Below are 24,082 nucleotides of genomic sequence, written 5' to 3' on the forward strand. Positions count from 1 at the left end.
AAAATATTTGTAAAATTGTTCCAATTGTAAGAGATTTTTTTTATAAACTTTCTTAACGTTTTTTTAATTAGCAATTACCTAGTTTATTAAAGACCTTTTATTTTTAAAAGTTTGCCAAGACAGACCACAATTCTTATCAATATTTATTTCTTTTTCCAGAACAAGCAAAATGATTCTCCGGATATGTGCCACGTTGTTGATACTCGTGCCCCTGATCAGTGCCCAGCAGACCTTCGGGAAGCAACTGAAACACGTGGTCCGATGGAAATCGCTCGATTTCGTGTTCCCTTCTCCGAGGGAACGGGAACAGGCACTCGCCTCTGGGCGCTTTATACCGGAAAACTGCATTCCCCTGGATATGGACGTCGACTATAATAGCAGTAAGTTGCTGCAAGTTTTAGTTGAATAGTAACAGTCGATTTCACGCTTCGGTCCTTGATTTTCAGATTCACTTCGTTCTCGAGTGTTTGTAACGGTGCCCCGGTTTATCGAGGGGATTCCTGCTACACTGAACACGATTTCAGCGCAGCAGGGATCCTCCGCGCCGTTACTGGAGCCCTATCCCAGTGCTGCCATCCAATCCAATCCGGAAGATCCACGGTGCAACGGGATCGTTTCTGTCTTCCGCACCACGGTATGCGTCAACTTAAAAAAATAACCGATTTGTCTTTCTTACCAAAGAAATGAAAAATGAATTAAGTTTTATATAATTAAAAGCTAAGTAAATTCCCCGGTGTTTTTTTTGTATCAAACTATTAGATCGACGAATGTAACCGGCTCTGGATTGTGGACACTGGCAAAATAGGAGATCGGCGGATATGTCTACCGAAGATCGTTGCCTTCGACCTACGGACCGATCAGATTATCCACCAGTATCAGATCCCCGCCAACCAGTTGATGTGTGATGTATCGCTTCTAGTCAGTATAGTAAGTAAAGATGCCAAAAATGAAATTCCACCCATGATTTTCCCCCAATTTGACCGTCGTGATATTTTCAGCTTGTCGATGTAAGAGACCCCCCACCAATGGGATCCTGTTCCAATACAATGGCTTATGTGGCGGATGTTCTGGGTTTTGGGATGATTGTCTACGATATGGCTCGTGGAAAGTCATGGCGTGTAACAAACAAGCTGATGAACCCCAATCCAGATTACGGAACGTTCAACATTGCAAACGAGAGCTTTGATCTCATGGATGGTATGATCACCATGGCTCTAAGTCCGAAAAATCCTGTCGACATCAGCACTTCGGATTTCAGCTTCAATTCAGCCTACGCCACAGCCTCAAGGCCAAGGCCACCGATTATAAACGATCGACTCCTGTTCTTCCACGCGTTGGCTTCGATTTCGGAAAATGTCGTACGAACGTCAGTTCTGCACAATGACACCATGTGGGAGGATGATGTTGGGGCCAGCCCGCAGTCGTTCAGCGTTATAGGGCGAAGGACGTCCCAAAGTGCCCCCCAGGCCATGGACAGCAACGGGAACCTTTTCTTCGGATTGCTCAACCAGATGTCGATAGGTTGTTGGGATTCCACCACCAATTACAATCCGCACAACCTGAAGATAGTATCACAGAACCCAGAAACGCTACAATTCGCCAGTGGCGTTAAGGTCATCCGCAACCGGAAGGGCGTTGAAGAGCTGTGGGTGATGACCTGCCGGTTTCAGAAAGTGATGACCGGTACGCTGAACATGAACGAAACAAATTTTCGCATTCAAGCCATCCAAATTCCGGAACTATTGAATGGGGCACGGACGTGCAGGACACATTGCCCAGGATGTTAGATATAAGGCATAAAGTGAGGTGAATAAAGCTATAGTGATCTTAAGTTTGAGTATATATTTTTTTAAAGAAATTGATTTCCGGTTTGAGCTTGCGTGGTGGGTTGGGAAAGCGAATCCAACTTCCTCTCAAAAGATCTATTTACGCCTCGAGGGAAAGCGTCTTTCGACCAACATTGTTTTATGCAATTTTAAGACATTTGACATCAAAATTAAAACTTTTTCCCGATTTCCGAAACTTTGAACGCTTTGAGGTATCAGAGGCACCCCTAAAGCAAGTCCGATTGAGCTGAAATTTTGCACAGGACAGTCTTTTGGGCCAATCTACAAAATGCATATGGTCGGTTTATAAAATTCGATTCTGAAATTTTCCCCATACATCCATTGACACCATTATATAGATGTTAATTCATCTGTGGTTAATGTTGAAAAAAAAAATTATCAGATATTCACACCCAACCCTTCGATGGATATTTGCCTTTTGCTAAATTTTACATTGATCATAAAAATCCAACAATATGCAAAAAGTTTTAACTAGATGTATAAGAAAAGAAAATCAATTGATCAATCAACCATTTGAAAAGCTAAACTGGCAAAAAAGCATTGTTTTCTAACAATAACTTTAGAGGGAGAGGTCAACAAAATTTGAACGGCCCCTAAATACATTTCGTGACATGTTGGTGAAATCGACATAGGTGGCTGAATAAAAAAAAAAACGAATCGGCCTCATTGCTGAAAACTTCGAGAATAATTTAGATGCTTCCGGGAACTTTATGAAATGCTTTTTAAATCCCCGGATGTAGCATTTCCGCGGTGGAAATTGAAATAAAAGCTATTTATTTTTCTCCCGGGAATTTACCACTTTGTAACATTCTTCACTAAAAAGCTATTATTAGGGGATGATTGACATTTAATTTGGTGCAGTTGAATAAAGGTTTATCTGATGACAGGAACAACAGGTTTCTGACTAGAAATCAATTGATCAGTAGCAGTTACGTCAAAGCAAATTTTGAATTCGTTTTTCTTCTTCTTCTTCTTCTTCTTCTACTTGAGCTGCTTCACGGGCAGCTCGGGTTAAGGGCCAGTGACTTTGACTATATGCCCTGTTTTTGGTTCCGAGTTGGTTATAAATCAATTTTGATTTCGCTAGTGCATTTGGCTACCTCTTCGTAGTGCGTTAGGTTTTTTTCTTTAAATAGTTCCTTCAAATTTGTGTACTTGCCGTTGAAATCGTATTGTAATCTCGTTAAGGCAAAGCGTGGACAGGTGAGAATTATGTGATTCGCTGTTTCAGGTTCCTTGCATAGCTCGCAGTCAGCATCATCTTTTATTTTCATTTTGGCTAGCCAATATTTGGAAAAGTCATGACCAGCCATCAAACGGTTCAGGAGTCGAACATCTCTTCCTTTTAGGTTCTTTCCTACGAACCATGGTACTGTGGAAAATTCCGGTTGTATGTAGTAAAAAGTTTTCCCTTTTTCTGTCGAATAATGTTTGTACCAATCTGTTGTGTTTTCAGCTAGCGATTTCTTCAGTGCGTTGAATCCGTCTGATAGAAGGTACGTGTTCTCAATTATCTGCTCCGACTGTAGCCCGTGTTTTGCTAATGCGTCTGCTGTATCGTTTCCGCCAATGGATACGTGACTGGGTATCCATTGGATAGTTATTCCATGATGAGAGCAGCTTCGAAGAATTTTCGCTAAGATACTTTCTGCTTCACAGGATTCTTGTGCATTGAGAAGCATCGTGCACGATGCTTGCGAATCGGTGTAGATGACGGGTCTTTCGAGACACTGCTGTTCAACTATTTCCGTTGCTTTGTAGATAGCTATCAGCTCCGCAGATGTGATGCTGGTTTCCTTCTCGAGCCTTAGTGATAAGCGTAATCTCATTTGCTCTACGAAGACTCCTATGCCGCAAACGTTACCTTCCTTGGAAGCATCCGTGAAAATACGACCACGGCCTCGGTACTTGCCATTCATGGCGAAGAGTGTTAGTTGTTTCAGCCTCATGGGATTCGAATTCTGTTTAGCAACCGTCAGACCTTCCAGATCTGGAAATATTTCGACTCCTTGCATATTGCCGGGGCGTTCTATCGATTGGATGCGATCGAACAATTCTTTGTTAAGCCAGTATGTTCTTTCCAGGTAAGAGAATTGATGCCATTTGCTAACATCCTCTGGTAATTGAATTGTTCTTAGTTGATGAGCAATCAGGTTGTTTCTTGACATGTGTCGACATATTTCTCTAGAAGCAATGTACGTGTGCCTAAAGTCCACTGGGTGCTGCCCACTTAGGGCCACTAGCGTGTTCCTCGGTGTGCTTTTCGTGGCTCCCGTCACCTTTCGTAGGCATTGATTGTTTAGTACTGATAAAATGTTGCGATTGGTTTTGCTGGAATTATTGTACACTGAGCTGCCGTAATCCATTTTGCTCCGGAAGAGTCCCTTATATATTTTGATCATCGATTCAGGGTGGGCACCATGTTTTGCCCCATTTAGAACCTTGACCATATTTAAACGTTCTTGAACCTTCGATCGGACCTCCTTAATGTGTATTCCAAAACTAAGATGACGATCGAAAATTATACCCAGATACTTATGAGATCTTACGGATTCCAACAAAGCACCATTGAGGGATATGTTGAGCTGTTTATTGCCATGTTGGAAAAGAATAGTTTTTGTTTTTTCTGGGTTGATTGTGAAATTAAGGGTCCTGGCGATTTCGGCAAACTCTCCTAAGTACGATTCCCCGATTTCGTTAAGAGTGTGTAGGTGTTTTGCTCGAAAGAGAATCCCAAAGTCGTCAGCATATTGGACAAGCGTCACGTCTGGATGTACGATCTTGTGCAGGTTAACAGTATAGACGTTAAACAGGGTGGGCGACAGAACATCTCCCTGAGGAAGACCATTGTTGATTGTTCTTGATAACGTCTTTTGTTTCATATGGAAGTTTATTACTCTATTTCTCAAGAAAGACATAATCCATCGAAGAACTTCATGTGGAACCCTTGTTTGTTTCAAAATTTCCTCCAATTTATCGACATTTATCGCATTGAAAGCGTTTGATAAATCAACGCATATCATGGCAGTTAAAAGTTTATTTCTCTTATTTTGTTTCAACCAATTGATAACATAAGATACACAGGTGTTTGTTGAAGTGTGCTTACGAAAACCAAAGGAAGTTTCAGGCAAAATTTTGTGGCTGTCGAGAAAAATCTGCAGGCGCTCTAATACAGCTGAGTTTGCTATTTTGGTTATAGTAGGCACTAAAGAAATTGGTCGCTTACCTGCAACGGTGCTCTGGTCACGTCCAGGTTTAGGTATAGCAATGACTTTGATCACCTTCAAAGTTTCTTCCAGGGCTCCTTTTCTCCACATGTCGTTGATGAGGAATATTATTTTTTCGGTAACCGCGGGGTTCAGAAAAGCCAGTAACTCGTAGGAGAGGTTGTCTTCACCTGGAGCGGATGTTTTCTTCTTCGAAGCTAGTATTCTGTACCAGGATGTTTTGTCTAGCAAACCTTCAGTTATTAAAGTGTGTGGTTCTTCATTCGGTAACCGGTTGTTCTGTCCGAAGTGCGTGTCAAGAAATTCTTCTGCCATAGCTTCATCTTCATATAGCAAACTGTTTTCTTTTTTATAAAATCTTTGTTAAGATTTATATTCATAACCTAATATAGTAACCCTAACAACGTAGCATACAGTAAACTTTCCTTCATGATGGCATCACTGACCGGTCAGTTCTACATCCGGTCCTTTCTATAAGTTCACTTCTCCTACAACCAGTGATCAGTTCGGACGTACAGCATAAAAGTGTGAACATATTAAGTGGTCTATTCGAGCCGGATACAAAAATAGGGTAATTATTATATATTTTTTTTAAGGTTTTAGGTGAATGATTGAAAATTCAACAAGAAATTGCAATATTGGATTGCAAATTAAAAGATATTGACATAGGGTCAATAATTATGATGGCCTTTAATATAGGATTAAAGGATTATGAAGCACTCACCGATTCGATATTGGGTCGAATAATGTTACAAAGTTGATATTGGATCATGCGTCAGAAAATGTTGGACATTGGGTCAAAATATCTTTAAATATGAATTGGCAAGAGTCGATACTGGGTCGGCATAAACCAAGCTGAATGCTTCGAAAAGTAAAATCACTTTCTCACAATATGGCGTTGATGTGGCTGTTGTAGGGACAGCCTGGAATGAATTTTCTTTGCTCTTCAGAAGCAAGCAGAAAACATGAAGCTACTTCAAAATGGCGTTAAATGGCCGTACATTGGGTAGGCTAATTCAGAACGAAATGGATAACGAAACATGCCTGAGGGAATTCATCTGAATGAATTGGCCCGAAAACTGAACGAAGCATAAATTCCTAAAAGTATCATAGCAAGCGTAGCCGTTGCCTAGCAACCTACGACCGGTCTGTCCACTCACGTGTGAATTTTCAATCATTCGGCAAACAGAACAGCACCGGAGAAAATATGCGTTTCTTCGAAACAATCTAATCTTTACCTCAACGATTTACAGTCATGTCTGATAACGAGAATCAAACCAGCACATGGTGTGTCGAAATTGAGTCGCAGGTTCCCTATGATCAACCAGAAGCAGAAGTTGATTCGGAATCTTCCGACAAACAAGCAGTGGAGGTGCTCCCACCGGACGTGAACAAACTCATTATTCAGCGGAATCACTCGGGCAACAGGATCACGCACATTATTGATACCATCAATGCTTTCCAGAACGACGTCGTTCTACTAGAAACCAGGCGTGATATGTTAAAACAATGCTACAGGACCTATGACAATGCGCAAAGCTCGTTAGAGCAATCCATTCCAGATGAAATGGAAGCTCGCGACAGCATCGAACTAAAGTACATTGCCGGATTGGCTACGTTCGAAAAATTGATTGCGAGTCTTAAAAAAGCAGAAACTACTTTTGGCCAACGAGATTCAGTAAGGTTGCCTACAATTGATTTGCCAATCTTTACTGGAGCGAATGATCAATGGTTAGAATGGATTGATAAGTTCAATTCACTTATTCACAATCGACCGTTACCTATTATTCAAAAATTTGAATATTTAAAGGTTTCCCTTAGAGGATCAGCGTTGGCAATAGTTGATTCACTTCCAACTACTGAAGGAAATTATAAAATAGCCTACACCCAAATTAATTTAGAAATTTTTTCTACGGGATTTTTCACGTAAACTAAGATTTTGTTGCATCCCATCGATTTTACGTGTGCTTGTAGTAATTTCTTTACTTCTACGTAACTAGCGCATGAATTTCACGTAAAGTCTAAGTGAATTCATTTCTTTTCATTTTTTTAGAGCGTGGTGTTTTAAATTCTTATTAGAAAAGAGAATTGACATTTAGTTGATTTTTTTAGCTGTAGTGAAGGAAAGCAGATTTTTTAATCGTTTTCAATCTTCCCTAGCAGAGAAAATGCATGTCATTTTAATTGGATTTAACTTGATCTCCTGGAAAGTGATAATGATGCCAAATTATAATTTTCTAAATGTTTTGTTTTTTACAGCCGTTGGAACACTTGTTCTTTGTTAGCAGTCCTACCGTATATGGGCTACATATGACTGTCCGGGTTCAACAGCGCATCGATCACGCAACTACGAACAAGGTAAAGTATTTTGAATTCAAATTATTAATTTCTCATTCATGTATACTTTCTTTTCTCTACAGGATTCAACAAACCAAAAAAACGTTCCTGGAAGTAAAGTGTTTTAATTTCCTATAAAATGTAGTGTAAGTGTAAATATTGGGAAAATAAAGTTTATTCCATTGTTAACTTTTTTTGTTTTGAACATTAAAAAAAAAATAAAAATACGAAAGTAAAAATCAACCTCAATTTCATTCGGGTATTAAAAACATCTCCCGTAGCATTCACGGCCACATCGCGTTGAACTTACTTGAAATTCACGTAAAATGTAGGTGCGCTCCATGAAGAACGAATTCTTATAGGGACGCGTTTACGTATTGATTTCGTAGTATTTACGTGAAAATCAATTGGATAAAAATTATGTAGTTTTTCACGTAGCCGCTACGTGCAGATTATTTTGGGTGTACGACCTTCTTTATAGAAGATACAATAACCCAAAACAATTGGTTCAACAGCATATTCGCCAACTATTCGAACTAAAGCCCATGGAATCAGAATCAGCTGCTGGCCTGCGAGAGCTCTTTGACGCAGCAAGAAAACATCTTCGCTGTCTGGAATGCTTAGCCCAACCGGTACAGACGTGGGATGCGATGCTGATACATCTGATATCTAATAAATTGGATCCTGCAACAAGGCGTCAATGGGAAACAGCGGCCTCCGGGATTTCTCCACCAACATACGAGCAGCTTGAAGGTTTTGTTCTGGATCGTTGTCAAGTTATTGATGCGATGCCAATAAAGCGCAAGGCAACAGTTGAGCATCAGAGCGGTCCACCTAAACGTGTGAAAACTGAAACAAGAGCGTTTGTGGTGAAATCAAATCAGAACAAATGTGCTGCTTGTAAAGGTAATCACTTCTTGGGCGTTTGTGACGGTTACAGGATGAAATCCGTCGATGAAAAGTTTCGATTAGTCAAACGGTTTGGTTTATGCTTCAATTGCCTGGCATCCAATCATACAGCTGAATCATGTCGAGGAGGACTATGCCGAAAGTGCAAAGGCAGACACCACACATCACTGCACCGGGATAACAACCGTACCTTGAATGAAAATCTTAAGACTAAGCGTGAGTAAATTACCATAACATGACTACATAATTAATTCATTGGTTAATTGTTCGAATAAAATTATATATTTTAGAAAATGGAAACATGTGTTCTGACTCAGCACTGTGCGTGCTACCCACTGCCTCGATTCTAGTACCATCTAAAGGAAAATTATTGGCATGCCGAGTGTTGCTAGACTCTGGGTCCCAATCTAATTTTGTAACACAGTCTTTCATTAAACGCGCTGGTTTATCCACTGAGCCTACTAATATCAACGTCCGAGGTTTCGGAAATTCAACTAAGTCGATTCAAGAGAAAGTCAATGTACAGTTGAGAGCCAGAATGTCTGTTTTTCAAAGAACCGTCAAGATGCTAGTTACAGATTTTATAACGGATCCTGTGCCCAATAACGACATTGAAATTGATAGTTGGGCGATGCCAGACTTAACACTAGCAGATCCTGAGTTTTATCTTTCTCGACCAGTTGACATGCTGTTGGGAATTACTGTATTAATGGAAATTTTAAAAGATGGAAATCTTGAAATAAGTCCCCATTTACCACACCTTCAAAACACCCATCTCGGATGGATAGTGGGTGGATCTGTAACCAAAATGAATGAGAATCAATTAATTAGTCAAATAATTAATGATAATACGTACAACTGTTTAGTTCGACCGTGGACGGAAGAAGAAAATCAATCGGAGCTGTTGTTTCAGGAAACAACAACTAGAGAACCATCCGGAAGGTTTATCGTTAGACTGCCACTAAAAGAAAATTACAAACTATTAGGAGAGTCCAAGAATCTAGCGTTGAACAGACTCTTAAAACTAGAAACTCGCTTTGACAAAGACTCAGAGTTACACAAACAATATAATGAGTTTATGTTAAATTACCTTGAAATGGGCCACATGGAAAAGGTTTCAGACATGGATCTGATAATCGATCAACCCCATTTCTATTTCCCCCATCACCCAGTCTTGAGACCTGACAGCACGTCAACCAAATTGAGAACAGTGTTCAATGGTTCAGCCGCAACATCTAGCGGACTATCTCTCAACGATGTCCTTCTAACTGGACCCACGATACAGCAAGATATTTTCAATATCCTACTCAGGTTTCGGTGCCATAAATTTGTGCTGACTGGCGATATCCAAAAAATGTTTCGTCAAATAATGGTTCACAAAGATGATAGAAACTTGCAGTTGATATTATGGCGTTTCTCTACTGAGCAAGCAGTCCATACATATCGACTTAACACAGTTACGTATGGAACTTGTTCAGCTCCATACCTTGCGGCTCGGTGCCTGCACCAGTTGGGCAAAGAATTTCAGCAGGTGTACCCAGAAGCATGCAAAATTATCTTGAACGATTTTTACATGGATGACGTAGTAACGGGTCATGAGGATAACATCGAATTGATGAGGATAAAACAGGAGCTGGTAACTATCTTTACCAGTGCAGGATTCGAGCTACATAAGTGGAAATCCAATGAAAATTCTGTTACTGTAAAATGTGATGGGGATGAAATTTCCAAAATTCTGGGCATTCTCTGGAACACGACCAGCGATTCTCTTGGGTATGCAAAAGATATCGATGAGCAAGCTGGCACCACCAAACGCAACATCCTCTCGGAAGTTCAAAAGATCTTTGATCCTCTTGGCATTGTTAGTCCGATCGTGGTCCTAGGGAAGATAATTATGCAAGATATATGGTCAATAAAGGTCAAATGGGATGAAGAACTACCTACAAATATCATCAGTGAATGGAAACGGTTTTGTTATCAACTGAAGGAGATAGAACGAATCGAATTTCCAAGACACGTAAGATCCAAAGCCAAAATTGTAGAAATTCACGGATTTTCAGACGCTGCTAAACGAGCTTATGGGGCAGCAATCTACATCCGCACTGTGAGTGAAGACGATAGTGTCAAAGTAAGCTTGCTATGTGCGAAATCTCGTGTTACACCCACCAGCGAAAATGGCAATTTAGAAGACGTTACCATACCAAGGATGGAACTGAGAGCAGCCTCCTTGTTGGTTGATCTAACAACAAAAGTGATGGACTCGTTGTCAATTCTTATCAATGGAATACATTACTGGACAGATTCTATGGTAACCCTAGAGTGGATACGTAATCCGAACAGATCAAGACCTGTGTTCATAAGTAATCGTGTTAAGGCTATAAATGAAAAAACCTCAATAACTTCCTGGCATCACGTGCGTTCCAAAGATAATCCGGCGGATTTAATATCGAGGGGAGCATCGGCACGAAAACTTTTCGCTTGCACTAACTGGTGGAACGGTCCAGCTTTTCTAACGGAGCATAATCAACATTGGCCACTGGAAGGCAATACAGCGGTTTGTAGTATGGTAACAACTCAAGAAGAGGTTACAGAAGAAACGGGACCATGTTTTGAAGAAATTGAAAAAATTTCCAGTCTTATGAAACTTCAAAAAGTAACCGCATACTGCTTAAGATTCATTAATAATAGTAAATTAAAAGAAGAAGATCGCTTAAAGGGTGAAATAACTCTCAAAGAGGTTGGTAAAGTGAGAGAAAGATTCAAATTAGATATCACATTTTTTTAATTTTCAGATACGAGTAGCTCACAAGAAGATCATTGTGTGGACTCAATGGAGATACTATGAAAAGGAAATGTCATGTCTTACCACAAACAAACTGATTCCGAGCAGCAGCACACTGCTAACACTTAATCCCTTCGTCGACAGCGACGGACTGATGCGCGTAAGAGGGCGCATTCAAGCAGCCGGAGTCTCGTACGACCAGCAGCATCCGATTATCTTGCCTCCCAAATCTAATTTAACTCTCACAATAATTCGCCATTACCATACCATTAATCTACATGTTGGCGTGCAATCACTACTTTATTCGATAAGATTGAAGTACTGGATCCCTAAAGGGAGAAGCCTTATACGAAAAACCGTTCGTCAATGTGTCACTTGTTTTCGCCAAAATCCAGAACCAAGTTCACAGATTATGGGAGATCTTCCAGAAGTACGCCTGAACCCTGGGAGACCATTTAAAGAATGTGGTGTAGATTTCGGAGGACCATTTACAGTAAAAGAAAACTTCGTTCGGACTCAAAAGACGTTGAAGGTGTACGTAGCCTTATTCATTTGTCTACGCACGCGTGCAGTCCACCTTGAGTTGGTGAGCAGTTTGACCAGCGCCGCTTTCATTGCAACCTTGCGAAGGTTTTCGGGAGTAAGAGGTAGGAGTAGTGTTATATACTGCGACAACGCTACCAACTTCACGGGGTCGAAAAATGAATTGAAACGACTAACCGACGAATTCAAATCTCAAGTGGAACCCGGTGTCCAAAAGTTCTGTACCATGGAAGGCATCGATTGGAAATTTATCCCACCAAGATCACCTTCATTTGGAGGAATATGGGAGGCAGGCATCAAAAGTGTCAAATCGCATATGCGCAGAATACTTGGGTCTAATGTACCCACATATGAAGAACTATTAACGTTATTCAAGCAAATCGAAGGGTGTCTGAACTCTCGGCCCATATCTCCTATGTCCACTAATTCTGACGATCCAATTCCGTTGACCCCGGGTCACTTCCTAATAGGTGAACCGCTAACAGCACTTCCTGATGATGTTGACATTTCTAGCTCACAGAAAACCTTTTATCGTTTAGAGCAAGTTCAGAGAAATGTACATCTATTTTGGAAAAGGTGGCAAAGAGAGTATTTAAATAATCTGCAACAACGTACTAGAAAATTGTCTAAAGTCAAACCCGATCTTCTTATTGGAAAGTTATGTTTGATAAAAGAAGACAATCTTCCTCCATGCGTCTGCACACTATTAATTTTTTGGTGTAAATTTATGTCAAAAAGGATGCACAAAAAAGAAGCATCACTTTTGACATAAAATTACACTGGAAAATACAGAAACGCTTGAAGACATAAAATTTCCGGCTATAATTGAATAGCACATTCGACATAAAATTACATCATCAATGATGTAAATTTACGTCAAGTAGGACGCACAAAAGCGTAGCATCGTTTTTGACATAAATTTAGATCATTGATGATATAATATTGCATTGTACATTCTAATATGCTCACTATTAATTTTTGGGTGTAAATTTATGTCAATATGCGAGTAATTTTCGGATGAAATAAGATTTCTGAGACATACATTTTCGTAAGCCAAATTTTTTGTTTATTTTCATATTCTACCAAAGCAATGCAACTTTCTATATATCGTCACTCGCTAATCAGTCATGGTACGAAAGTGGGTTCGTTGGGGAGGGGGCGGGGTGGTGAGGGTGGTAAGGTTCTATTACAGAATGTTTTTAGAGAAATATAATTTTGATGAAATATGTCATTTTTATAATCTTATTCAGGTTAATTAAGTAAACTTTATTAAGAGAAAGAAAACATAACGATAATACAGCTGAGTCAAGTGAAACCGTGAAAAGTTAACAAAAACGTATGGACATATGAAAGTGCTCAATAAGCTTAATATTTTAAGTTAACATACAGAAAGCGCCGAGATATGGCATGAGCTCTTAATACATCCGTATCTGATTAACGAACGACTACTCTATATGCTTCACTCATGTTCGCTTCGTTCCGTATTTGCTTAGTTCATTGATTATCGGTTTTATTACCGGCATTATCTAATAGGTATTTCTGTATATTTCACATTCTTTCGAACAAATTTGTGATTTTTAACGCCTTTACCATCTTTATGGCATTCGCGACTTTATAAACGATGCAGTTGGCGGATCGTTATTGAAAAACTTATCCGGTACAATTGTGTTCGAGGTTTACTCTTGGGCTCGAACTCACGGACATTGGCTCAGGAGACAACAGACTTGCCAACTGAGCTATATCACAAGCCCCAGACCTACATTTTGAATGTACGAAGTTATTTGAAGAATATTAATTTTCGAGAAATAAAAGCAACAAAATAATATTTTTGCTGGGGGATTATGGAACTGTCAACTTTCAACGCTTTTTTCTCAAGACAGCGATGTTGGCGCATTCGTCGTAATCAAAATTCGATACCGATATACATTTTATGGCTTCTTTTGGCTAATGGCAAATGTGACCTTATCCTTGATCAATGTGATTCTTATCATCCTATCTCTAAAGTCATGAAAAATTGAGTTTTAATTTCTTATAGAAATGGAATAGTGTATATCACAAACATGTATGCATGTATTGTTTGACTAACATTATCACACAAATAAAGAAGCAAATACACAATTAAGGCGCTTAGCATCAGAGATGTGACGGTGGTCAAATACTAATTTCTAAAAAACGTGCTTCAAAGTTGCCGGAGTGGTCGATTTTCCATACATTTTTAGGATATTAATAATTTTAACTCAATCGAAAGAATATGGGAAAAAGTTTTTCTGAAATTTGCACTAAACTGATTGAAATCTGTTAAAATTGATCGTTTTGGCACTTGCGCCCCTTTAATCCTAAAAGGCCTCTGTTATGGCAGTATTAAGATATTCAATTTGTGAAATTTTAAACGCCTTCATGTAGACAACGTATTTGTGTGGACAATGTGGATGATGAAATCAAATTTAGTTTTAACGCAAAACATCGTGCGCACACGAAAAGGCGTTTAAATTTGTTTCTAGCAAGAACGCGCTAGTTAAACTGTCAGCTGGTCAAACAAGCTTTGTCTACGAGTTCCTAAATTGTATAAAAATGTTTACGTAAGAAATATGAAATTGATGTTATAAAAGTGTTGTTAAACTTATCTCTGCTGGTTAATCCTCGGAATAAACAATCCACTGTTCGGCTGCTTGCGGTCCATGGTTGTTGTCTTTGATTCTGCCTCCTTAGACGCACCGATGGTTCAACCGAGACAGCCGATAGCCTGCACACTCGCAGGTCCCAGTAGTGACGGAGAGCACGCTCGGATCGGATCTGCTTTAGCCGCTCTAAATCTTCACGCAGCTTGGAGTCCACCGAAAAGGTCAGCTGCAAATACTTGCCACCGATGATGATGCCATTCTGTCTGTTCAGGAACCAATTTTGAATTTTGTACTGGGGAGTGGGTTGGAGATGATGATGATGATCCTCCTCATCGAAGCACTCGCCAGTCGGCTTTAACGGATCGACATCGGTCTTCTTTGACGTAGCCAACACCCTCGATGGTGGTCAACGCAATCGGTACCGTCCGTTTCCATCGATGTTGATGCTCAAAAAAACTACAACGAAGTCGCAATTTTTCCCGTTTGAAAACACCGCAATCAAAACAAACAAATCAATCTCACACACTTATTTCTTTTACACTGGTATTGAGTTTTAAGAAATTAATTTTACATCATGCACGACATAAATTTGGGATCCTAGATCTAGTTTTCACTAGGTCGACCTAATTTATTTCTACGGGCATGAAATTTAGGTGTAAAGCGATGTAAAATCAGACGCTTTCTAATTTAGATCCAATAAAATTAGGTGTTCAAGCGTTTCTGGCTCGTATAATTTTCTAAATTTTTTGGTGTGTACAGTAAACTTTCCTTCATGATGGCATCACTGACCGGTCAGTTCTACATCCGGTCCTTTCTATAAGTTCACTTCTCCTACAACCAGTGATCAGTTCGGACGTACAGCATAAAAGTGTGAACAATCTTTTTCCTGTCAAACGACCCACTTTCAGCCATAGTTCTTTCGAACTCGTAAAAGGATTAACTTCGTTGGAAAAATCTTCAAATTTTTTGCGAATTTCCTCTCTTTTTCTTCTTTGGAAGATGGCTGCTTTCCGTTTGAAATTTAGGAGGTTATCTACTGAGGAAACTTGATTGAATTTTTTCCTAGCAGCTGTTTTATCTTTCCATGCCTCGTCGACTACTTCAGACCACCAGAACTTAGGAGTGTTCTTACATTTCATTCTATTTTCCTTGTGTATCTTTTTCATTTTGGAAGAGAGTTCGGAGAGATTGTCAAAATCGAAATATTCTAAGGAGGACACTTCTTTACGGATTTGTTTTTTGTTGAAGAAATAAGTTTGCCTGAAATGTGACTTGGTTTTCCATGAAATATCCAAGCACATGTGATGACTTCCTATTCCATAGTCAAGCACACTCCAGTGAACCATATCAATCAAATTTGCAGAGCAAAGAGTTACATCGATAGCAGAAGAGCGTTTATTCAGTTGCAGAGGGACATATGTCTTACTACCAGTATTGGCTATCAAAAGATCGCTGTTATTTATTGCTTCCAAAAGTTTTTCTCCTCTTGCGTCGCATATTTCGTCTCCCCAGTTCGTGTGGTGAGCATTAAAATCACCACCGAGTATGATTTTGGAATTGTGCTCTAGGTTGGCAAAAATGGCTTGAACATCTGCCTCGAAATCTCTTATAGTGATCGAAGGACTAACATACACCGAACAAAGTATCAAATCTAGCTGAGTAATACGGATACTCACGGTTTGCGTTAGCGAGGAGAGGGATGTGGGTGCTGATAGTTTTGAATAGCTTAAAGTATTTAGAAGCAAAATTCCTGCTCCACCGTAATTGTCATCTCGGGAATGAGGGACAAAGTGATAATTAGGAAAAGAGTATTTGTTCGTATTCTCATCGTTTTCGTTTGTCCAAGTCTCCGATAGTACGGCTGCAGAGAAACCGCCTCCAGACAAAACTCTTTGAATTTCTGCTTTATTTTTTTGATAGCTTTGCACGTTCGCTTGTAGTATTTTGAATTCGGTGTTAGTAGCCATTTCTGATAGTAAAAGCTTGTAAGTGAGATGTAGGAAGCGAAATAGTGAATCGAAAAAGTTTATCTTTTGTTAAGAACAACTGAATTAGCGAGGTTGAAATGTTTTTTGGTACAATCTTGAAATAACATTTTGACCTCTTCTCGAGGTCCCAATAGACTAATGAATTCTGAATAAAAGGACATCATTCGTTCTTGGTAATTGCGATCCATATTCATTTTTGCTTGTCTTACCGCGTTTTCCCCATTTTTCGTCTTCCTGAACCTTGCTGGGATTGTTCAGCGCTGTTCCTCGGCTGCTACCTGCAACTGGTGCGATGATTTCCTCCCGCTCTTCGAAGGTAGATCTGGTACGGGTGTCCTCCAACCTGGCTCTTTTGACATGTTTGACAGCTTGATTCGGTTGATCCTTGTAAATTTTAACTGCTGCCTGGATTCCCTGTCGTTCTTCGTTGGTCCTTATCCAAGCCTCTCTCATGGGATCTTTTCGTGTGAGACCGTCTCGCGTTATATTGGCGAAACTCTCCATCGGGGTCGGGAACTCTTCCGCATTCAGTAGTGGGGCGTAAGGATTACGACTGGTTGCAAAAACCTGTTCTTTGGCTTCAGTGTACGTCCAGTTTCGCTTTGACATTAGTTTTTTAATGTCTTGTTGCCTCTTTCTTTCGGGACAGTTGTTGTCGAGGGATGAGTGCTGGTTACTTCGGCAATGTGCGCATTTTTGTTGCTTTTGGCAGTTGGTAAAAAGTTCGTCCTCTTCGTGGCGTTCCGTGCAATTCTCGCATCGTCTAGCTCCTTTGCAGTTGGAGGATTTGTGTCCGAATCTCAGACACTGAGTACACAAAAAAATCGGTGGTACGAACGGTCTGATTTTGGCTGAACAACAGAAAAGTTTCACAGATTCCGGTAATTGTTGCGCTCGAAAAGTAATACGCAGACGATTTGTAGGCTCTTTTTCTTTACCTCTGTTCATCCTAACTATATTTACGATGGGGACTTCGCTCTCTATATCTCCTTTGACTTCTTCCAGATCGATATCCGTTGGAATTCCTGCTAGAACACCTGTTATGCAGACTAGATGACTGGGAATGTATGCTTTATATTCCATTCCTGCTGTTTTAAACTGCTCAACCAGCTTGTTAGCCTTCACATAACTGCTCAGAAAAACGATGATCTTTCTTTGGCTTACATATTTCATATCAATTATGAAATTTCTGTACAAATCCATTTTCTTAAGGGTGTTCCCCAGGGCGAACTTATTAATTTTTCCGATTGTACTTTTGGCAGGTTCAAAATAAACACGGTAAGGAGCGGAGTCGGCAGCCGTATACCAAATGTCTTCAAAACTTTTTCCTGCAGCTAGTTGGTCATGGTTTTCTCCAGGGTTCCTTCCCATTTCCGGCGGATCAGGGGGATCCTGTCCGCCCGCCATCGTTATCGATAACCTCACTTCTTCACTGGCGTCCTTTCGCCTTTCTTTTTTGGTTCACAATCTCCACTCCGATACCAAAAAACGAGAAAAAAACACTTCAGCACTTTGCTGGCACTGATTATATATTCGATACTTCCAGAAAAAACGCCACTAGCCAGGAGAAGAAGGGTTAAAGTTTTCTCGTCAAACTCTTGTTCTAAATTATTGGTGGTTGGCGCTTGTGCAAATTGGAAATATTCAGTCAGCAAGTCTTCATTGTTTCTATCTAATTCTGAACAATAAACAGGAGGAACCAAGGTGGTAATCGTTGAGTTCAAGATTGTGAACTATCAACTTCCGGTTCAAACAATTTTCAAACCGTTGGACAAAACAAGGTAATTAAATATGTCTTATTTTCAATAAAAATAAACATTGAATACGAGATGCCTTTCCTATGAGCTCATTTGTTAGCTTCTGCGTGTAAGAAATTGAAATTAGGAAAATCATACAAAAGGACCTTAATTACTAGGTAGATCAAGGAAGTCACCTAATGCAGTAAAATATTTTTTTCAAGCTGTTGCAATCAACTGTGATTTAATTTCATCACATTATATAATAGTTCTGAATCAATTTAAAAAGAAACAATATTACTTTTAAAAAAAAACAATGATCCCAATGAGTTAGCAATTAAAAAAAAGTGATTCAAAACATTTAAAGAAATGGATTTACAAATTTGAAAACATGCCTTTCCAAATTTGAAGAATTTCACGGTAGCCATTGTAACATTTTACTCAAGTGGGGAACATTTGAACTAAAATTTCAATAAGCGCTAATTTTACAACGAACGTGAGAATTAACAACTTCAAATCACGCCATCTATAACTCAAGTATCGGCACTAAAGGGCACGGAAAATAAAAAAAGGTAAAATTTACCGAAAGGCAGGGGTAATTTTTTTTTGCCGAAAAACCTTTTTGAGATTCACTGACCAAAAAGGTACATTCTAGAGGTTTCTCAGAAGGTTCCTTGCCACCATGGCCGCTGAATCCTTCTACAATTAGCACATTCCGTCCAGCTGGGGGGTAATATTAATCTAATCACGTCGATCAGAAAGTCTACTTGAGCTATAGGTGGCGTGCTTAATAATGTGCTCAATTTTACGTCGGTCCTTCTTTAACAATTTTTGTTACAAGGAAAATAAAAAAAAGGTAAAATTTACCTTTTTGCGAGGTGAATTTTTTCCACCCCTCTTTTGAGGTAAATTTTACCTTTTTTTCATCCACCTAGCAAAAAGGTAAATTTTACCTTTTTTCAATTCACCTAGCAAAAAGGTAGATTTTACCATTTTCTCATTCACCTAGCAAAATAGTAAATAATACCGTTTTCCGATTCACTGATTTAAAAGGTAAATGCTAGTTTGTTTGATTGGTTTCTTCAATAAAAAATAATTAAAAAAAAAAAACACAGTTCATGAAAAAATTGGTATTTATTTGAAACAAATAGAGACTGTTACCTAATATTTATTTTTGAAATATATCACCGTTGTTGTTGAGTCAAGTCCTTTGTTCGCCAAGCTTGTCAGGTCCGGCTTTTCCGGAATAATATCTGAAGGCTGACGGGAATACAACACGAAGCTCTGTGGGCCGATCTGAAACAAAAGCAAAGTATTATGAAGACAACCAGCACAACTAAATAAAATCTTAGAAAACACTTACCATTTTGTTCCGATTTTCACACATTGTGCACGAAGCAAAACTTGTTCCTAAACGGCAAAACAGCTTAACCTCAATAAACGGATTCGTCAAATAGTTACTTTTTTTCGAGATGATTTGTACCGTTTTGTTTAGCTCAATCCAGGTCAACTTCACCTCGCTACGAGGTAAGTTTTACCTTATTTGGATTTACCTTTCTTTCAAGGTGGATTATACTTTTTGATTCAGCTCAATTCAGGTGAACTTCACCTCGCTACGAGGTAAAATTTACCTTTTTTGGATTCACCTTTTTTCTCGGTGAATTGTACCTTTTTTCATTCTTCGTTTCAGGTATATTTTACCTCGCTGTGAGGTGAGTTTCACCTCGAATAGGTAGAAGTTACCTTTTTGGCTTTTGCGAGCGTTCACCTTTGCTGTCTCGGTAAATTTTACCTTTTTATTATTTTCCGTGTATGTCAATAAATCCAAACCTGCTCGCTAACTTTCAGCTACTCAGTTCAGAGTGACGTTTACTCAGTTGTCGCCAAAACCGCACCTACTCAGTTCTGACTAAACGGCTTTTACTCAGAACTGACTAACAGCCCTTTTCGCGACAACTGAGTCATGGTTACTCAGAATGCGCGAAGGATTCCGTAGCGGTTTTCGGCCGGTTTCTCCATAGCAGTATGTTCAAACGGTTCAAACCCAGTATGATTATCAATAAAAAGGATAGAATTTCATTCTGTATTAGTAAACAAGTCAAAATGTTGCACACAATATTTTATTTTTTAAAACTTTGCCATCGTTTATTTGAAATGTTTTCACTTTTCGTTCGCCCCGAGCCGGGGTTGTTATGTCTCCCTGCATGCAATATGCCACTCCGGGTTGAGCTGGAACACCCGTACTGTTGGACGATCACCAACATCATTCCTGGTCTAATCCGCCGTTGCATTGGCGAAAAAGTTTCATTGATGTTTCCCGGGGACATCCACCTGCCTCCGAGTTTTTTTTACTCCACCCTGCAATAAGATGAAAAATGTGCTAATAATCATGAATCAGCAATAAAAATCAATATTTACCATAATAATTTCCCAATTTGTGGCTGACGAAACAACGTCGAATGTCTTGAGCAAACCGAGCAAACTGATCCAAATTTACTCAGTTGTCGCCTTCAAGCACTCGAATTCGCTGAGTGCCAATTTTCATGTCGTCTGAGTAGCCGTTACTCGGAAAACTGAGTCGTTTTAGATCAAGCGACGGCTGCGTCATACAAAAGGCGATGTCTGAGTAAAATGGAGCCGTGCTCTGAGTATTTCAAAATTAGCGAGTGCAGAAACTGCTTCCCATACGTCATAGAGGTTTCGTTTTTTCAAGGACATTACTATTTAGATACCCCGATTGGTTGGCTGCTACCAGTTTGATCTGCCAGCGACTGGCTCCTTTAAACAGTGACCGTCGTACGTTTCACTCGACGGAATCAGCTATGAACGACATTAGCAACATTCACTATGGGCCACTTCCGGCAGATTCGCCTTATGTGAAACCTTTCCGCTTCTACTACACCCAGAACGGAAAGGAGAAGAATTGGGATTTGCTAAAGGTTCATGATTCCGTATCGATCATTATATTCAACATCACTCGGCAGAAGTTGGTTTTTGTGAAGCAATTTCGACCAGGTGAGTAAAAAAATTGGAAATTTCCACTAGGTATATAGGTATATAACACATCTAAGCCTTCTAATGTCCTTGAAGCTGTGTATCACGGGCTTGTCAGCGTGGAGGCTGGATCCGAAGGAAAACCCATCGATATGAACAAGTTTCCTCCGAGCCTGGCCGTTACACTGGAACTTTGTGCAGGAATTATTGACAAGCCCATTCCGGTGGCTGAAATTGCCCGAGAGGAGGTCCTGGAGGAATGTGGCTACAATGTACCAGTCGCACGGCTAGAAGAGATTATGAGCTACCGTTCGGGAGTGGGAACTTCGGGAGCCCTACAGACCCTGTTCTACGTGGAAGTTACCGATGCGGATAAAATTCCGACTGGAGGTGGTGGCGTTGACGATGAGATTATCGAGGTCGTCGAATACAGCATAGAGGAGGCCCGGAAGCTTACCGAGAAAGGAGTAGTTCTGACGAGCCCGCCGTCTTTTTTGTTCGGTGTACTTTGGTTTTTGACCAATCGAGCACCCAAGGCTTAGGTGAGAAATTTAAGGTACGTAGTTGTGTTTACTGTATGTATATAGAGGCCTTGAAGGTTCATAGCAGTCCTTCGATATTCTGGATGTGATTATCATGGAAATACAACCAAAACGACGGAATGTTTAGTTTTTTGTTGTTGTGTTTCGTTTCGAACTTTTTTTGTGGAATATTCGTTTTTCTTTCTGTTCTACCTAATTCCGAAACTGTCCATTTTAACGTCGTGGTTAAAATTTTATTTGTAAGCTGGAAATTTGTTAGAATTTGAAATCGATATAAATCGGAACAAATATCGCATCCAATATTTCTAAATAAAATATAAAAAAGTCTACATTTCGAAGAAACAGAAAGTCTTGATTACGAACACAGATCTGGCTTTATAAGTTAGCTAAGAAATAAAGATGTAAAATTCAACAAAAAAAAAAACTTGTCAAAAACAGGGACATGGTGGCTTGTGGTTGTACTTCTTCTTGGGTTCTAGGATGGAGACTGGGCAATCCTCGTTCGGGTAGTCCCAATGTTCGCGTAGCGCATTTTTATAGTCGCAATCATATTGATGAGAACGGATATAGCAATACTTGTCTTGCGGTTCTGGGTAGGTTGATGCCTGGCCTGTGGGTTTGTGAAGGAAAGATTCTTAAAACAAAACACAAATAGTTCAACTTAGCTACATTATTTCAAGTCAGTAGTTTAAAGACTGTTGTTGGGTGGTCCAAAGGAAGGGTATGTTTCAAACCGAAACTTGGAAGGTCTTTATCGATTTTTGCCTTAAGGGCACTTATTTTTTAATGGAAATTTGACATAATTTATTCTAGCTAAATTTCAAAATAATTTTTTGGCTCTATCTTTTTGCACGTGCATCAATTGCTCTTCAAATTTGGGATTCTTAATCTAGACGTAACTTCACTCATTCTATTCAAAGAACGTAAGATAATACAGGTCAAGCCAAGAAAGTTATTAAGTGTAAAAGAGAAGTACGTCAATATTAAAGTTAACCAAAAGAGAAACTTTCTGGCAGACTAAGGAACGATTTCAGTCCCTAAGATTTTGTTTCGGAAACATACCCCTATTTTGAACTACCGTAATTTAGCGATAATTAAAAAACCATAAGCTGCTTCGCTGTTCTGAAGGAATGTTTGTATAAGACTCGCACACTGCAGACTTTCTATCGGCCTTTAGTTCGGTGGGGTCGCTCTGCTAGTTTAAAACTCGAGTCAACCGGGTTCCACATTGATTAAGAAGCCAACGAAACCAAGTCGGTAGAGTGCGGTGGTCTTACTGTAGTAGTGTCTTTATGTCTGTGTCTGATCATCACTTATTACAAAACTGACGCATACCTTTCTCATATGCGTATTCCATGACTCGAACCGCTATTTCCTTCGAACACGTCTGAATGTGGGACAGAGGAGGGTAGAGTGATCCCCGCGATAGATCTTCTTCGGTTATAAGGTCAGCAACTGCTTTTGCAGCAACCAAGAACACTTCGTTTTTCACGTGATGCAGCCCAGATGCGATTATGCCTAGAGCAACGCCTGGAAAGATGTAAGCGTTGTTGCCCTGACCGGGGTGGAAAGTTTTCCCGGCGTATTGCACAGGTGGAAATGGTGAACCGGAAGCAAAGATACATCGGCCTTCAGTATTATCGTATGCTTGCTGTGCCGTACATTCGGCTTTTGATGTTGGATTGGAAAGTGCCATAATGATTGGTTTTTCGTTGTTAGCTGCCATGACTTTGAGGATTTCAGGCGTAAAGCCGCCACCTACCGTGGAGCATCCAATCAGTACTGACGGTTTAGCTTTTTCAATCACCTCAATTAAACTCTTGGAAGGTTCACTATCTCTCATATAAGGATTTTGCGGGTTTTTCACACTAGGTATATAGGTATATAACACATCTAAGCCTTCTAATGTCCTTGAAGCTGTGTATCACGGGCTTGTCAGCGTGGAGGCTGGATCCGAAGGAAAACCCATCGATATGAACAAGTTTCCTCCGAGCCTGGCCGTTACACTGGAACTTTGTGCAGGAATTATTGACAAGCCCATTCCGGTGGCTGAAATTGCCCGAGAGGAGGTCCTGGAGGAATGTGGCTACAATGTACCAGTCGCACGGCTAGAAGAGATTATGAGCTACCGTTCGGGAGTGGGAACTTCGGGAGCCCTACAGACCCTGTTCTACGTGGAAGTTACCGATGCGGATAAAATTCCGACTGGAGGTGGTGGCGTTGACGATGAGATTATCGAGGTCGTCGAATACAGCATAGAGGAGGCCCGGAAGCTTACCGAGAAAGGAGTAGTTCTGACGAGCCCGCCGTCTTTTTTGTTCGGTGTACTTTGGTTTTTGACCAATCGAGCACCCAAGGCTTAGGTGAGAAATTTAAGGTACGTAGTTGTGTTTACTGTATGTATATAGAGGCCTTGAAGGTTCATAGCAGTCCTTCGATATTCTGGATGTGATTATCATGGAAATACAACCAAAACGACGGAATGTTTAGTTTTTTGTTGTTGTGTTTCGTTTCGAACTTTTTTTGTGGAATATTCGTTTTTCTTTCTGTTCTACC

At 39.9% G+C, this 24,082-nt stretch overlaps 6 protein-coding genes across 12 annotated transcripts in view; 4 read left to right on the plus strand and 2 right to left on the minus strand.

Annotated features, from left to right (window-relative positions):
• LOC129743980 (protein yellow-like) overlaps positions 1-1,831 on the plus strand; it is a 40,081-nt gene extending 38,250 nt beyond the window's left edge. For all 7 annotated transcript variants that reach the window (XM_055736247.1, XM_055736263.1, XM_055736254.1 and 4 more), the window contains 4 exons: positions 160-380; positions 447-634; positions 760-927; positions 999-1,831. In XM_055736247.1, the coding sequence (XP_055592222.1) occupies positions 160-380; positions 447-634; positions 760-927; positions 999-1,787 (1,366 nt within the window). In that variant the 3' untranslated portion in view covers positions 1,788-1,831. The remainder of the gene's footprint in view (positions 1-159; positions 381-446; positions 635-759; positions 928-998) is intronic.
• A 1,077-nt stretch (positions 1,832-2,908) lies between these two features.
• LOC129738294 (uncharacterized) lies at positions 2,909-5,389 on the minus strand. Its single transcript, XM_055729477.1, has 2 exons — positions 5,074-5,389; positions 2,909-4,521 (listed from the first exon to the last, which is right to left on the minus strand). The coding sequence occupies exons 1-2, from the start codon at positions 5,387-5,389 to the stop codon at positions 2,909-2,911; spliced, it is 1,929 nt and encodes a 642-aa protein (XP_055585452.1).
• A 2,433-nt stretch (positions 5,390-7,822) lies between these two features.
• LOC129738295 (uncharacterized) lies at positions 7,823-12,184 on the plus strand. Its single transcript, XM_055729478.1, has 4 exons — positions 7,823-8,536; positions 8,611-11,057; positions 11,113-12,115; positions 12,159-12,184. The coding sequence occupies exons 1-4, from the start codon at positions 7,957-7,959 to the stop codon at positions 12,182-12,184; spliced, it is 4,056 nt and encodes a 1,351-aa protein (XP_055585453.1). The 5' UTR covers positions 7,823-7,956.
• Positions 12,185-20,660: 8,476 nt separating this feature from the next.
• LOC129744015 (uridine diphosphate glucose pyrophosphatase NUDT14-like) lies at positions 20,661-21,652 on the plus strand. The gene is made up of 2 exons (XM_055736322.1): positions 20,661-21,005; positions 21,081-21,652. The coding sequence occupies exons 1-2, from the start codon at positions 20,813-20,815 to the stop codon at positions 21,524-21,526; spliced, it is 639 nt and encodes a 212-aa protein (XP_055592297.1). The 5' UTR covers positions 20,661-20,812; the 3' UTR covers positions 21,527-21,652.
• Positions 21,653-21,761: 109 nt separating this feature from the next.
• Positions 21,762-23,384, minus strand: LOC129744012 (NADP-dependent malic enzyme-like). The gene is made up of 2 exons (XM_055736311.1): positions 22,862-23,384; positions 21,762-22,136 (listed from the first exon to the last, which is right to left on the minus strand). The coding sequence occupies exons 1-2, from the start codon at positions 23,367-23,369 to the stop codon at positions 21,955-21,957; spliced, it is 690 nt and encodes a 229-aa protein (XP_055592286.1). The 5' UTR covers positions 23,370-23,384; the 3' UTR covers positions 21,762-21,954.
• Positions 23,385-23,418: 34 nt separating this feature from the next.
• Positions 23,419-24,015, plus strand: LOC129744024 (uridine diphosphate glucose pyrophosphatase NUDT14-like). Its single transcript, XM_055736336.1, has one exon. It carries the CDS (start codon positions 23,500-23,502, stop codon positions 23,887-23,889), a length of 390 nt encoding a protein of 129 aa, XP_055592311.1. The 5' UTR covers positions 23,419-23,499; the 3' UTR covers positions 23,890-24,015.
• The last annotated feature ends 67 nt before the right edge of the window (positions 24,016-24,082 follow it).

Source organism: Uranotaenia lowii, chromosome 1, assembly GCF_029784155.1.
Source record: "Uranotaenia lowii strain MFRU-FL chromosome 1, ASM2978415v1, whole genome shotgun sequence".
Lineage (NCBI taxonomy): Eukaryota > Metazoa > Arthropoda > Insecta > Diptera > Culicidae > Uranotaenia > Uranotaenia lowii.